The sequence below is a fragment of the Crocuta crocuta genome, unplaced genomic scaffold (genome assembly GCF_008692635.1).
Source record: "Crocuta crocuta isolate KB4526 unplaced genomic scaffold, BGI_CrCroc_1.0 scaffold382, whole genome shotgun sequence".
In the NCBI taxonomy this organism is placed as follows: Eukaryota; Metazoa; Chordata; class Mammalia; order Carnivora; family Hyaenidae; genus Crocuta; species Crocuta crocuta.
The window spans coordinates 3,087,563-3,103,825 of record NW_027531873.1 but is presented as its reverse complement, the minus strand read 5'-3'; the positions used below and the strand labels follow the sequence as shown (position 1 = coordinate 3,103,825).

The 16,263-nt window shown below is 34.9% G+C and overlaps 1 protein-coding gene and 1 long non-coding RNA gene across 6 annotated transcripts in view; one reads left to right on the top strand and one right to left on the bottom strand.

Moving 5' to 3' along the window:
- The window catches only part of IMMP1L (inner mitochondrial membrane peptidase subunit 1), a 73,849-nt gene that overhangs the window by 6,185 nt on the left and 51,401 nt on the right, over positions 1-16,263 (bottom strand). For 4 of the 5 annotated variants that reach the window (XM_077772820.1, XM_077772819.1, XM_077772823.1 and 1 more), the window contains one exon: positions 14,737-14,863. In XM_077772820.1, coding sequence (XP_077628946.1) covers positions 14,737-14,863 — 127 coding nt within the window. Of the gene's footprint in view, positions 1-10,955; positions 11,048-14,736; positions 14,864-16,263 lie in introns of all 5 variants that reach the window. The other variant, XM_077772822.1, reaches the window with a different exon arrangement.
- LOC144238900 (uncharacterized) overlaps positions 11,973-16,263 on the top strand; it is an 11,033-nt gene continuing 6,742 nt past the window's right edge. The window contains exon 1 of the long non-coding RNA XR_013337254.1: positions 11,973-12,103. This is a non-coding gene — a long non-coding RNA (uncharacterized LOC144238900). The remainder of the gene's footprint in view (positions 12,104-16,263) is intronic.

Below are 16,263 nucleotides of genomic sequence, written 5' to 3'. Positions count from 1 at the left end.
GGTTTGCCTTGTTTGTTTCTCCTCTTTTAAGGATCTGTTCTGTACTTCCTGCTTCTGCATTCTCTGAGAACAGTTGTTTCACATATTTTGTCCGATTTTCTAGTTATTTATGACAGGATGGCAAATTCAGCATCAGTTATTTCATCATTGCCAGAAACAAATGTTCAAATCCTCTAATTTTAAAAGTCTGATAATTTTTCTTGGCATACTTCATAATACTATGAAGAGAATACTTTTGGTAAGAACTGAAAGTTTTGATGTAAGTATAGTATTTGGCATCTCTCTCACCTTGCATCCCTTTCAGTTGCATCCCCTGTAGGTTTCCTGCTTTACGCTTTCCCTTCAAAATCTCTAGAAAAAATCTGCCAAACTCAGCATGCAGTTTTGTACAAGTAACAAAGCTCACTATATAGTATTGCTTGTATCTCAAAATTGGCAAAAGTATAAATGTTCCTCAGTAGGTAGAAGTTCAATAAAATATTTATTTAAATAATAGTAGACAGCTGGTTAAAAAAAAACCAGATTTACATGAAGACAGTGAAAAACGTTGCAGGGTAATATGTATAAATGTGTAAAGAACCCACAAAATTTACATATTTCAAATTTTACGATAGAAATAATGACTAGTATTATGACCAGTATCTATTACTTAATAAGGACTGGGGTGCCAACACCCTCAGTCAAAAATTCATGTATACCTTTGATCTGCGCCAAACTTAACGAATAGTCGGGACACCTGGGTGGCTCAGTCGGTTGAGTGTGTGACTTTGGCTCAGGTCATGATCTCACAGTCTGTGGGTTTGAGCCCCATGTTGGGCTCTGTGCTGACAGCTCAGAGCCTGGAGCCTGCCTCGAATTCTGGGTCTCCCTCTCTCTGCTCCTCCCCTGCTCGCTCTCTGTCTCTCAAAATAAAGACATAAAATTAAAAAAAAACCAAAAAACTGATAGTCTTATTGTTGAGGAGCCTTACAGATGACATAAACAGTCGATTAACAGGTATTTTATATATGTACTATATATTGTGTTCTTACAATAAAATAGAGAAAAGAAAATGTTCAGAAAAATAAAAGGATGAGCAATTACATTTACAGTACCATAATGTAAAAAATCTACATGTACATGGACCCATGTTCAAGGATCAACTGAACTGTAAGTAGAAAATGCATTTAATACACATAACCTACTGGACTCCATAGCTTAGCCTAGCCTACTTTAAACACTCTTACAACACTTACATTAGCCTACACTTGAGCACAATCACCCAACATATGCCTATTTTATAATCAAGTGTAGAATATCTCAAGTAATTTACTGAATACTGCACTGAAAGTGAAAAACAGAATGGTTGTACAGTACAGGATAGTTGGCTGCAAATAGTCACATACCTCTTGATTGTGGGGCTGACTGGAAGCTATGGGTCACTTGCTGCTTCCCAGCACCACAAGAGTATCCTACTGCACATTGGCCCAGGAAAAGATCGAAATTCAAAACTGAAGTACAGTTTCTACTGAATATGTATTGCTTTTGCAGCACAATAAAGTAAGTCAACAGGGACTTAATGTATATACATATGCGTATACACATGCACATACGTGTATCTTAATATGCCTACTCCTTTCAGTGATACTTGTACTTTTTGGAAAGAGAACACTGTCCATCCCAACGCAGTTTAGGATGAGCTTTATTTAATTTCTTAAAAATTTTATTTTTGTCTTTGATAGTGTAGAGAGGAACCTAACTTTCAATCTACATAGAAGGTTCTGTTTCTTTGTATAGTACAAATAAGTGACTACAATTAGCACTACTTTTACCAGATCTCTGTATAACTAAAACATTAATCTAAGAACTCATTTATTTAAGTAAACATAAAGTACAACACATTTTTGGTATGGGTCCAAAACTTAAAACCTGACCTCTCTGGTGTAGACTAAGGCAAGAAACAGAAAAAAATTTTCTTTCTAACTCAAAACACAGTTATTGTCTATGGGATAACCTACTGTTTATCACTAAATTGGAAATTCAAACCAGTTAAGAGAAAAAAATTCTATAGCAATATTATAATATTAATAAAATGGCAGTTTAAAATGTATTCTAAAAAGAGCTATTTTAACTTTCCAACTATAGTAGAAAGGACTCCAATAAATTCATTTATAATAAATGTTTGCAAGTTACCAAAAATGGAAATTCCTTATTCCATCCATGCTTTGTTCATTCCTTCTCATAACCAAAACTTTAAGTGGTTAGATTACTTTCCCTTTTCATATATTTGTAAGTCTGCCATACCAACTTGAATGAATTTGCAAAACTAAATACGAATATATGAACATATTTACAATGAATACCACATAGAAATTTTTACTTTGGCTCTAACCTTCTAATTTTAAAGCACTGAAAGAACCCTTAACACATTCTTGTTTTTTCTTTCTACGTCAGAGGTTTACTTCCTGATGTATGATAAAACCTAATCCCAGGGCTGGACAAAAGAATCAAGCTTCTAGTTCTTAGCTATACTTACTGAGGTCTAGTTAAGTGCCTCCTTTAGTACAAGCAACAAATGTAATTGCCTCATGGCCTGCGGGTGTCCATTCAACAAAAGAGGCTTTGTGAACCAACCCACAGGTGTTACTTTTCTTGATTCATGTGAAATCTGATGCAAGAGTCCACAATATCAAATAACACATTTACTAAACTGCAAACTCATTTATTTAAAGCAAAAAATATCTATTTAAGAAAAAGTTCTGACTGAAGAATATTTGTATGTCTGACCTTTCAAAAATTTAAAAAACCAGAAAACCCTAATAACAGATTGATAATTAACCCTTTGTTTGCCAGATATTTTATAATTTACAGCCAATAAAGGTAGGGTGAGCACTGGCCTGCTACTACCCACGCCTCAGTAAGGTTTAAAAAATGACTATGAATGAAAAGGAAAACAGTAGTCAAAGAAACAAACAAGAATTCATGAAGACAAGGAGAGGGACAAAGTTTTTGGAATCATTTTTTGACATTTTTTTCCTCTTCCTGAATTATAAAGGAAAAGAAGCGGCACACACATTTTATGAAAGCAATCAGATAAAGCCTTATTTCTTTTTGGCAAAAGTAAATGGGGTGATACATCAGTAACACTTTAATCTTAAGAGTATATAATTTTCCACATATATTTTAAAGATTTGTTTTGGGTCTCCTGGAATAAATGTATAATTTCCCTACTCTGAAAAACCCATATGATGAATGTACATTTCATATTACATGTCATTTCCCTCTAACAATTAATGCCAAAAATTGTTTTTTATGTTACTATCTTCCAGTTAAGCAGGATCAAGTCAAATTACTGTATGTCATTATGTGGCTAATGCATATTCTGCTTAATCATTACTTATGTAACCAAAACGCAGCCATGGTAAAATGCTGTGCATACAAGCGACTGGAGAGAATACTAGAAAAGGAAATAATTTATCATATAGTTCTAAGAGAACTTCATAAAACTCAGTATTAGTATGATTCGTGCAAAAACAAAATTAGAAACACCATCAATAATTGTTGGGAGTTTACTCTTCCTATAACACCAATAAAAGCTATAAAGAAAGATATATATGACAGAAAGTGAAGCACTGAATCCTCCTAGAGGCGATCAAGTAGAAGAGCTTTTAAGAACAGCACAGAAAAAACACTGTTAACTTTAATTTCAGAAATTGGGAGTCTCAACTGTCAGTTATGGGTATCTTTGAAAGCCAAACTCAAGGAACAAGTTCACTAACATTCTATTTTCACTGACATTCTCCTTGGCACAACTTCTTGCCCATATTTGTCTATCTGGAGTCCTGATGGTGGTACTCCCAAACACTAGATGCATGACAAAGGGATTAACATTTTATAAGGACCAGGCATGGAACAGTTAATACGCTGATTATTTCTGTGGGTACTATAACTGGGCACTCCTGTTTCTTTTTCTCCCCATTTATATGCTGACTTACTACTCCTATCTGCATCATTCATGGGGACTGTTATTGTTCTTCCCTACTTAAAAACGTGCACCTTGGGTTCATTAGCCAATTACCACCAAAGAGGAATTTCACAAAAGTTCCAATAAGCTACAGATCCAGGTTGGAGTGACGGGGGATGCTTTTTACGAACAGGTTCTTTCATTATTGAGCATCTGCCTGCTGAATAGGTTTAGAGCTTAATCTAAGGCTTGACTTGCTCAGTCTCATAGCTATTGCAAGCTAAGCTCCGCAAGTACTTAATACCTCCATCCATCCTGAAGAAGAATTTCTGATGGACTGTCTAAGCATGGTGGTTAAAAGATACTGTCTACAGAGCAGGAGTTCTGGGTTCTAAATGTAGCTCTGCCACCCACTAGGTTAAGTACCTTGGGCAGGTTATTTAATCCTCATCTATAGAACTGAGACTAATAAATATCTCAGAGGAATATTTCTGAGAACCAAATGAAATAACATATAAGGCTCCTGTCACCCAGTAAGCACTCACTGAATATTAGTTATTGTTCATTAGCAGCTGCCCCAGTGTCTGGTTTGAATGTGGTCTGATGGGCTTTCTTTGTTCCTGGTTTCCTATGCAATCTACCCAGTTCTCTGAAAAGTGAACTGTGCTTTGCAATTTTACTTTATGTTTTTCATATTTTCTTTTACGTTGTATTCAATTATATAGTTCTGGTACTAGCCAAGACTTGAAGTCAGTATAATTAAAAATGTACATTGTAACGCATGCCATATTAATTATGCTGGGGTTTTTTTTTTTTCATTTTATTTTTAAATAAAACTCTACCCCCAACCTGGGGCTCAAACTCACAACCCCAGAGATCAAGAGTCACATGCTCTTCTGACTGAACCAGCCAGGTGCCCCTTAATTACGCTGATGTAATGAAATTCAGTTTTTAAGATCAAATCTCCCAAATGTAGTAAAGACTACCATTTTTATTTTTTCAACAGGCATCTTAAGCAATGTTTATTAAATACCAAATGCTTAGGCTCTTCCTTGTGAAGCATTCACTTCTTTAGAACTGTATACCAGCTAGTCAGAAGGTACATGGAGGGGGAAGGTGTTGGGACTGAAGCCAACAAACAGGCCTTTCCATCCAAGTACCAACCTGGCCCGACCCTGGTTAGCTTCTGAGATCGGGCGTGTTCTAGGTGGTATGACCGCAGACAACAAATATGCCTGGCCATCATAGCCATCTAGTATTAATATTTCAATCCTATATTTTTTTCTAGGACAACAGATTATTTTGCTCTTTTTTGTTCTATTTGTAAAATAACGTTACCTGTTTTGTTTTTGGATTAGTACTTAAAAGAAGCATCTCAATTCTCATTTCAAGACTATCTCTGTAGCTTCAATTTAATATAGCCTAATGTACATTCTGGTTCTCATATTCCAAAAGATGACCCTAACTTAATGAAACATAGGGTATTTCAGATAGTAGAATGGAGTAGTAAGTATGTAAATAATGAATTTTCTCATGCTCTCAGAAATTTCTAAACAATTGGCAAATCAGATACATACTGTACAAAATATGTACTAGCACGTTTCCACCAAAATTTTGATTCCTAGGACTTCGAATAATTCTTCCCAAAGTCAAAACTCATCCCTATATGGATTTACTCCTATAGATGAATGAATGTGGCTCTTTTCCATTTCCTATGGTTCCTATACACAACTGTTTCATAGAGATTGGCTAGGAAGCTTATTTAGCACCTGATATGGTATTAGAAATAGAAAATCTGGGGTAGAAAAGAGTCCATATTCCAAAGAAGAAATAACTGAATGAAATATGTAGATCTTTTTGTATTTGATGTTTCTAATGCCTTAAAACACACACACACACACACACGGCATTATGTTGCATGTTTTTCTTCACAGATAATACTTCTTCCACTTGTGTTTTATTCCAAAACCACAACTCTAATGCACCATACTGTGGAAGGTATGTGAAACCTAGTTTAGTGAATACAAAATTCCAAGTTAGACTGGTGTATGACAGATGACATGTTTTGCAATGATGTAATAAGGTACAAAGAGGAGAATAGTTGGAGATCTTCAAAAAGTAAGACTGATCTCTAAGGGCTGAGAGCACCAAAACATTGTTTTAACTAAGAGATCATGAGAATACATTGCGGACATCCAGGAGGGAATTGTATAATATCCAAATATTATTCTAGGAAAGCCTTGGTTCCTCCCGCCCCCCACTTACAATAATTTAGTTGCCACAGTATTAATTTAAAATAAAGTCTCTTAGGCTTATTAGATAGGCTATATCTTCTCTCCATTTCCCAACTTAACATGTCCCCCAGAATCTCCTAATGTACCACCTACCCCTATTACTAAAACCAGAAACCTGGCTCAATTTTAAGCCCTTCAATTCCATTTCTTCCAGCATCCAATCCTGTCTAGATATTTTCTTACTCTTTCTCCAAACTTTGTACTGCTTTCCATTCTTAATGTTATTATCTTAATTTTAATTATGTCTTACAGCCTATTAACTGGTCCCTCAGCCTCTAGTCTTTCCTACTCCAAACTTTCTTCTATTAATCTATGCTAATATCAGAGTGATTTTTTATTATTTCTTATAAGAATTTAATAATATTGGTTTTTTATACAAGAAATAATTTTTTAAAGTTTTATTTTAGAGGTGATTTTTAAAAAACTACATCTGATGATGTTATTTAACTCTTTGAGACCTAGAAGGAACTGAGTACTGTTTACTTTTTCATGTCTTTTCACTACCTACCCCTCTCCACTATGTTCCAGACAGGAGAACTTACTTTTGGCAGATGCCCAAAAAACAATGATACACTCTCCCTTCCTTCTAGACCTTATGAATATGCTGCTTGCTTTGGTCAACTCCTACTTATTCTTTAGAATTTCAACTCAAGTTTTACTCCCCTGCCTCAGTCTGGAAGAATCTTATTGATCCCAGTGTCGATAAATATCGTCTTGTGCCTTATCATAGCACCTTGTATATAATTCTATTACATCATATTGGAATTCTTTGTCTGCCTTTCCAACTTGGCTAATAAGCTTTTAGAGCTATACTGTCCATTATGGTATCCACTAGTAAGACATGTGGCCTTTTAATTTTACAAATTATATAAAATTCAAATCCACTTCCTAAGACACATTAGCTGTGTGTCCTGTGCTCAAGAGCCACATATGCCTAGTACTGGACAGTGCAGATCTAGAGTATTACAATTTTGCAGAAAGGTCTACTGCACAGCACTGCAGGCAGAGACTTAATCTACTCTTACATAGTTCTGGCCTTCAAGTAAGTGTTCAATAAGCAGTTATGGAATTAATAAATACATAAATAAGTAAAAGGCGATTTGTGAATGTCTGGCGAATTTTGCTCACCCCTACAGCTTGGTGAGGACCATTTAAGTCTTCTCTTCCACCACACCTCCCTGCCTCCCAAGTCCAGTGGTTCTAGCTGCTCGGAGCATAGCTTCATTAAAGAAGATGCCTAAATGCTGGGATTGGTTGGGGTTATATTTGCATTTAAGGTCAGTAATCCATATTGGTCCATGTCCCTACACCCACTTTGACTTTCTTTTCATAGGTAATTCAGGTCAAATTTCAAGTCCCTTCAGATGACAAAATGTTTCTCTAATCCTTCCTGATTTAGAGATTCATACACTTAAATGGTCCAAAGCAAGCTGTAGGGGTGGGCAAAATTTGCCAGACATTAACTTCTACAGGAAGTAGATCAGAATCCTAAGTTGCATGCTAGAATTTTAAATTGCTCACCCTACAGTTTTAACTATTAAGGAGGCAAATCTCTCTCTGTTGGCACTTCATGTGTGTTTAGTGGGGATGCAGGCACTAGCTGTGCCAAACTAAATGATTCCTATGTTTTCTTACAATAGATATGAAAATTCTAATGCAAGAGGAAAGCATTCATGTATGTAGGTTAGCAGTACAATGGCGTGCAATGCCAACAGTTTCTCGCTAACTCACAATTTTCAACTGTCTTATAATATGCATACCTACTTTCACATCTGTTATTCCTCTTTTCCAATTCTAATTTTAGGCAGATGATAATTTAGTAGAGTGAGAATACTTGTATGGACTAACATTAAGTGAGTCACTGAAACCCACAGATTTTAATTACCCAAAGTGTAACATAAGAACTTGATTTAGATGCTGGTTTCAAAAGACATTTCTTTTCTTTTTTTTTTTAATGTTTTATTTATTTTTGAGAGAGAGAGAGAGAGAGAGACAGCATGAACAGGGGAGGGTCAGAGAGAGAGGGAGACACAGAATCCGAAGACAGGCTCCAGGCTCTGAGCTGTCAGCACAGAGCCCAATGCAGGGCTCGAACCCACCAACTGTGAGATCATGACCTGAGCCGAAGCCGGACGCTTAACCGGCTGAGCCACCCAGGTGCCCCTCAAAAGACATTTCAATATATTCCACCTAGTCAACAGTAGCTTTCCAGCAGAGCACTGTATCAGATTAGGAAAACAAGTGACACTTGGAATATATTCTTTATCATTAGAGATAGAGTCTGCTTCTGGTGCTGACACTGAACAGCAGCATTACAATTTCAGTCTTCTTAATTTCTCCCAATTACTTTTAGGCAGCCTTAAAGTAGAGAGGCCTCATACAACTTTCAGATAAACATACATAAATATTTCCATTTTACTGAATTGCAAAACTGCCTCCCTCAATTCACACCAATGGCACGGATTTTCCATCTTTCAGTGGTTAAAATATGTTTAGGTGAGCAAAACATAGTTTCAAGAAGGCTTGTTACTCATTCAGCACAAATGCTGGTCTTCATATGTATATGAATATATGTATATACATTTAACCATATGTAAGATAAAATATATTTCTACAAAATAAAATTCTATAAACTACATGTTATTGTTAAAATAAGATTAAATTTCTCTGAAAACATTCAGAAAATGTTAAAGTTGTGGGGACCTCAAAGAGAATTATTTAATGTTAATATCAAGAAAAACACCTCAGAATTGTAAACAATAAGTCAAATTTATCTTCAGAATTGTGTTAGCTATAGGATGAAAAAGTCACGTCATCTCCGCAGTGAACTTCACTTTAGCAAAAGAGTAAACATATTTCCTCCACATCAGCTGCAATCAAGGCATTAGCAGTATGCCATGATTGATTATCCTGGGACCCGTTGCTGAGAAATGGATGTGTAGCACAGGTTTTTATCACTATAGTCTGCAAAAAGCAAGTCTCTTGCTTAGATATCCTAGTTGTAATAAGTGACATTATTAGGTAGTTCTTCTATTTAAATGACATAAGGATTTAGTATATCAGCAGCTTATAATAAACAAGCCCTTTCAATCTGATGATTCCTTTCCCTCCGCATAAGTACTTTTTGTGTTTATAATACAAGTGGTAATAGAAGACCATATGGTTGTGACTTTTAGCTAAAGTAAATGACATTTAAACAAACAGAAAAACAGCATTAAGATATTCAAGGATTTGAATTATAACCTAAATACACAGTACACATTAAGGGGCTATTAGTGTTAACTTTATACAGTGACCATCTTCTAACGCTGTCCAAATAGTGAGTTTTTCAGTTTGCTGATCAGTTTTTCAGAAATATTTTCCAATACACTGTAAAACAGCTTTATCACTGGCATATTACCCCATTTACAGCTTCTCCTTTTAAAAACACTATCTCACCAATATATCCTGAGAACATTTAATCAGTTCTTTCTGAAATGTAAAATTGTTTTGTATTGCTTACATCTCTCTCAATAACAATGATGTTATTAACATATATGTAATTATTTTTAAAAGGTAAGAAATACTACATTCCTTAGTCACCTAGCAGACTGTTGTTTTGTGAACATTTCACCTTTTGTGTATAACACTGGAATCTGTGGTAGCAGGAACCAGAAAGTTTTAAATGGCCTTATATTTTGATGGGTTAATAATAAAGTAAAAACATAATTTTTCTAATAAGTATAATTATTTTTCTTTTAATAATAAAAGATTGTGAGTCTCTAATTACAGGAATATATGGAAATCTCCATAATCATAGTTCTATTAATATGTCCACTTAATACAGAGTGGCTGCTATGGTTGAGAAGCTAATAAATAAAGTTTTAATTATATGAAAGATTTAAAAATGATTCATTTTACACTGAACAGTCACTGCAAAGCAGGAGTTTACATTTAAAGGAACAATTTACTACTTACAGGTAACAACTTTACCCATGGTTAATTTGCCAACCAATAAAAGGATCAAAAGAATAAAATACCTGTATAGTGGCCTATATGTGCAAAAGGCACATGAATTTCTATTGAAATGGAGAAAAAATTCTTGTGAGCATACAACCTAATGAGTAGGCACTGCATGTTGCTAGGGCAACTTAGCTGTCACCTTAACAAAACTACCACAGCATTTCTGGGGCAATGCTGGGGTTTATCCAGGGTACCTCATCTACCATTCTTTTAGAAGATTTAGTCTAGACTGAAGTCAGAGTATTCCAAACTGATAAGTCAATTCAGAGCTGGCTGACTTTTTAGTTTGCTTATTAAAAGAGCTGAAAAATATCACTGATTCTAAATGGAAGTCGCTTGGGGAAAGAAACATTTAACTGGCACTTTGCTGTCCTGCTTCAAAGTAACAGAGACATCCTAATATTTTCTACAACTTCCATCTGGAATTATGGAATGTGGTGTGGTAGCCCTACTGTGGAAGGAGCTTAACTTTCAAAACATCTATGAAGACTTCAAGAACCACAGATTGCCAGTTTCACAGTATTATACAGTGTAGTGAGCTAAAGGAACACCTGCCTTACTGAAAACCAGTAACATCGTGCACTCACTCAGGAGCAAGTTTGCAGTAGAAACTAGTAGAAGAAATTGAGGAGTAGAACAGAAAGTAGAAGAAAACATGCTTGGACCCTACACATATATACATTTGTCCATCCTTCAAGTATTTTTAAAGTACCTACCAGATGTTAAATCAAAGTTTAGGTGCTGGGAAATCAGGGTCAAAACAAATCCTTGCCGTGAAGAACTTTGCTGAAGCGTCAGCAAATTTTTTCTGTAAAGGGCAGAGAGTAAACAGCCTAAACGTTGCAGGCCATATCATCTCTGTTACAACTACTCAACTCTGCTCTTGCAGTGAAAGCAGCCACAAACAATATGTAAACAAATAAGAGTGCCTGGGTTTGAATAAAGCTTTAACCGCAAGTACAAGCAGCAGGAAGAATATACAGGGTCTTCAGGATATTATAAGGCCTAGGCTTTTCTTATGAGTGAACTGTGAAGTCACTTGGGTCTTTGTACAAAAGACTAACATTACACTTAAAAAGGACCATTAATAAAAAGCATCATTTCAGCATCTGTGTAGAGAATAATCAATGATGGGGTAGGGAGGCAAGACAATGGGAAAGGTAAAAGCAGAGAGCACTTCAGAAGTTAATCCATGAAAACAAGATATGAATTTGTCTTGTACCCCAATGGTAGCAGCATTTGCTAAATGCTTCTACTTCCAATTAAATATTTTTGGCAAATTAGTGGCTTTTAACTGCAAACTCAGGAATTCCTGCAGTATAGAAAGGCAAGTTATTCAAGATGTTTGAGCTGAGTATAATATGTTTCTTATGAAAGTCACAAATTAAGCTCATATTCTAGTAGCCAATGCTCAGCCAATAACCCAAGGAAAGCATTATTGGCCTCAATATCATCGAACTGAGCAAAACCCACTCCAAAAGCACCTGATAGAGACTGCTTAGTTTCCAAATGCTTAATGTAAAAAAATAAATCATGGTTTGTAAGTGTTGCTGCCACATGGACTTTTAGAACTCTGAAATGAATAAAATGGTTCCACTTCACTTAACCAATGATCTGTTTATATTCTTTTTTGCCAACTTAGGAACAATGCTATTTCTTTCATATGCTAAACTCTAAGTTCTAGGTTCCAAATGAGAATTTTGGTGTTTTGCTTTCTGAAGCACCTACTTAGGAGAATAATTTTTTTTTTGGCCTGGAATTCACAACATTTAATATTCATCATCTTTACCAGGCAACCCAATCAAGATCTGAATAGTAATGTCTTCATCATAAACAACAACAATTTTTCTAAAAGGATACATAGGTAAGGGAAAGAAACCCATCTCATAAAATACAGCACCAGTGTGCTGCTGAGATAGCTGAAAAAGGAACACTCTAGAGGGGGAGATCCTGCAAAGGTTTGGATATCTCTTCAGAGTACTCCAAACTTGGATGAATTTTTGTTATAAATCACCTTGATTAATGGAACACATTTGCTAAAGTGATTTTATAATAACTACACAATTCTAATTGCTTGAAAAGCCCAGCCTAGAAAAACTGGCGGAGGCAGGGAAGCCTTCAAAATATCAGTGGCTTCTCTTTTAGAACAAATAGTGTCCCTGATCAGAAATAGTTCCTTTTCTTTTTTAAAAATAATGAAGACAAATACATTTAAGGTAAGGATACCTGGATAAGAGTATAATAATCATCAGTAGAAGATATTTTGGGAGAAGTAGTAGTAGCATGGTAAGGAGTACAAATTTTGGATGAAGCCAGGCTACTTGTGTTTGAATTCCAACTGTTTCTCTCACTGTTTGAAACTGGGCAATCTATTTAACCTCCCTGTTGTCCAGTTTTCTCATCTATCAAATACTACTACTACTTATCTTATTGGGTTGCTGTTTTGATGATTAAATAAATTAAGCCTTGTAAAGAGTTTCAACAGTATCTGGTACAGATGAAGTACACAATATGTGTTAGCAAATAGTATTACAATTATGTCTGTCACTAAAAAAAGTAAAACCAAAGTGAACAGAATATACCTAGAATATGGCAGTGTCATCTAATTTATCAATTCATAGTACATAAAAATTTGATGATTTCCTTAAATAAAATATTCAAAAAATTTACATCTTACAGTCCTCTGATTATTTGCTCAGATTACTTAGCAAAGATCTAATCCCCTGAAATTCTTCCTCTAATAATTCTTAAAAAGAAAACACCAATAATTGTGTGATGTTTAAGTATCCAGATAGTAGATGCCATCATTTATATGTTTTGTTCTTCTATCTACTGGCAAAATTATTTCTGGTCTCAAGTATATGCTTATTGCTAAAACAACTTAAATGTGACTAGAATGTCTCATGAAAGAAATGTTAATACCACATGAAGATGAAACATTATGCAAAATTCTGACATTTTTAAATGAAGTATACAAGGATGCAGACTCCATGATAAAGGTCATAGAAAAATAGGTTACCTGATAATACACTATCATCTTCAACATTATTATCACTATCAGCTAACAATTACTAGTACGTTTAGCACTGTGGTAATAAACATCAAAAACATTTGCACTGCTGAATCATACTGCATTATGGGTGGTACATAAATAATAGACTTAATAATCTACTGATCAAACTTACAAGGCAATCAAAGCCTATTATAGTTAAAAATAAATACACAAGGATCAAGACAATTTAACTCTTAATTATTTGTTTATATTGGGGAATGAAGATAGTTATCAGGAAAGTTTGTCAACAGATGTAACAGCTACATCAATAATTTGAGGGTGACACTGAGAACTTTTTTTAAAAAGTAAAAAATTAAGTTATAATTATTAAAGAAAAGCACATGCTCAGTAAAGAAAAGGCCACCCTCCCCTGCCATAAGCTCTGTTACAGCAGCTGTGTGATTGGTGAGAGGAGCTAACATTACATCTGCTCCTCACTCTTCCATTCTGCTGCTCTTGCTCTCTTTTTCTAACTGGATAATCAGGTTAACTAGACTAAGGCATATATACTTTCTATTCAAAAAATTTAAATCGATTTAAAAAGACTAAACTACAGACTCTGATTTTACCAGATTTGCCACTAATAAATCAGTGGAAAAATTTTCTAAGCCAGGATCTCAGATGCAATTTAGCTGGCATGTCTGTGTCTTCTCCAATCTCTAATTCTTGTCTTTCATGACTTTGACATTTTTTATGAGTATTAGTCAGTTATGCTGCAGAATGACACTCAGGGTCTGATGTTTTCTCATGATTCGACAGAGGTTACACTTTCATTTGTAAAAATACCACAAAAGTGATGCGCCCTTCTCAGTGCTTCACTTCAGGGGCTACATTATGTTGATATGTCTTTTTATTGGTGAAGTTAACCTTGATTTCTCAATTAAGGTGGTGCCTTCCAGTTTCTCCTCTATGAGCTACTCTTTGTCCCTTTGTAATAAATATCTTGAAGGAGATACTTTAAGACGGTGCAAATAAATTACTTTTCTCAAGCTTTTGCCCAAAATTTTGACATCCTTGGTGAATCATGCCTGCAACATTTATTACTGATATATTTATGTAGGGTTTCAAAGAGAACTAAAATGTGTAAAATATAATGGCCAAGTTGTTCTTCATACATATATTTTTTTTAAATGTTTATTTTTGAGACAGTATGAGTGGGGGAGGGGCAGAGAGAGAGAGGGATACAGAGGAACTGAAGTGGGCTCTTTGCTGACAGCAGAGAGCCCAACACAGGGCTTGAGCCCATGAACCACGAGATCGTGACCTGATAAGAAGTCAGAATCTCAACCGACTGAGCTATCCAGGCTCCCCTTGATACAAACAAATTTAAATTCTACTGAATGCAGCATTTTAACATATTCAAAATATGAATTAAAGTTATTTTCTTTTGTCAGTGTGTTCAGTTAATGCTAATCAATGAATAACATAATTAAAATGTTACTTACATAACTATGGCTTTTAAAGAAATCTGATGGACTATTGGTGAGGATTTTGTCTCCTTCCAAACCAATTACTCTTTTACAAATGTTTGATTTTGGATCACTTGGGCTTTTTGCAATCACAATGTCACCTCTGAGGGGAAAAAAGTCAAAGAAAGGTCAGTGTTATTTATTAAGCATAAATACATGGATGGCACTACTATAATACTTTTATAGCTTAAACAAAGCCAACACCCTTTTATCCTCTCACATATTGACCCTCTCCTACATTTACCAGCTTTGTGATTGTTTTATGGGTCACAATACAACAAGAGTAGTGGAAATGCTATTAGATGATTTAAAAATTTCTGGCAATTCCATAAGAATTACCTTCTTGCACTGTACCAAATTTTTAGAACCAGAACTATGTAAAAGCAGTTCCATGTAAGTACCAACAAATTAAGTAAATTTTACTGCCCAGCCGTTAGTACTGATCGACTCTAGAGTACATAAAAACATAGAAATAGTATAAATATTTCCCTAGAGCTCAAAGAACTGAGGAATTACAATATATAAACAACCTGGGTAATTTACAGGATAGTCAAAAAGACTTAATTTTGAGGAACAATATCAAAAAATACAACCAAATAAAATGCTAAAAGTGCCCAACATATACTACAAAAAATAAATTGTCATATCAAACATACGTTACCAATATGGGTAAAATTATATATGGAAGGCACGATTCATGGAAGAAGTAACAACAATATCCATGTATTAGAAAAGTATGATCTCCAAAAGCAGAAATGAAGGAGACAAAACAGAGGAAGGAGACAAAATAGGACTAATGCCCCAACCAAACAGAACACAATGCTCTTCCTGCAAAAAATGAGTATAAGTGAATTCTGTTGCCTAACACACATATTTGAAAGGATTTAATATATTTACTTATTATTTGTACATAGCTGCAGAAATAATTTGATGTTACTTATAATAAAAGATGCATATATAAAAATGTCAAAAGCCATAAAGAGAAGATGATAGTCAAACCAGAAACCTAGTTATTGCTATACATAAATATTCATATGAGTTCCAAAGTTTTTGGTAGCCAAATCAAAAATGAAATTCTGATTAATTTCACTGGAATCATTAACTAATAAAATAAAGTTTAGTTTGGGAGATAAGACAAAATTGTCTTAACTAAATCAAAGAGGAATGAACATACAAGAAGGATTCTTATGGAAGGTAATAAAAGACACCTTCATCAGAAATTTTACAGTAATAGTATTCAATGGAACAATAATTTTTTAGAGTTGAAAGCTATTAAACTATTACATTCTAGAGGTGCCTAGGTGGCTCAGTTGGTGGAGCATCCAACTCGTGATTTCGGCTCAGGTCATAATCTCAGGGTCATGAGATCGAGCCCTGGGTAGGGGCCCACCCTGAATGTGGAATCTGCTTAAGATTCTTTCTCTTTCTCTTTGCCCCTCTTCTCACCATGCACTCTCTCACCTCTCTAAATAAAATAAATAAATAAATAAATAAATAAATAAA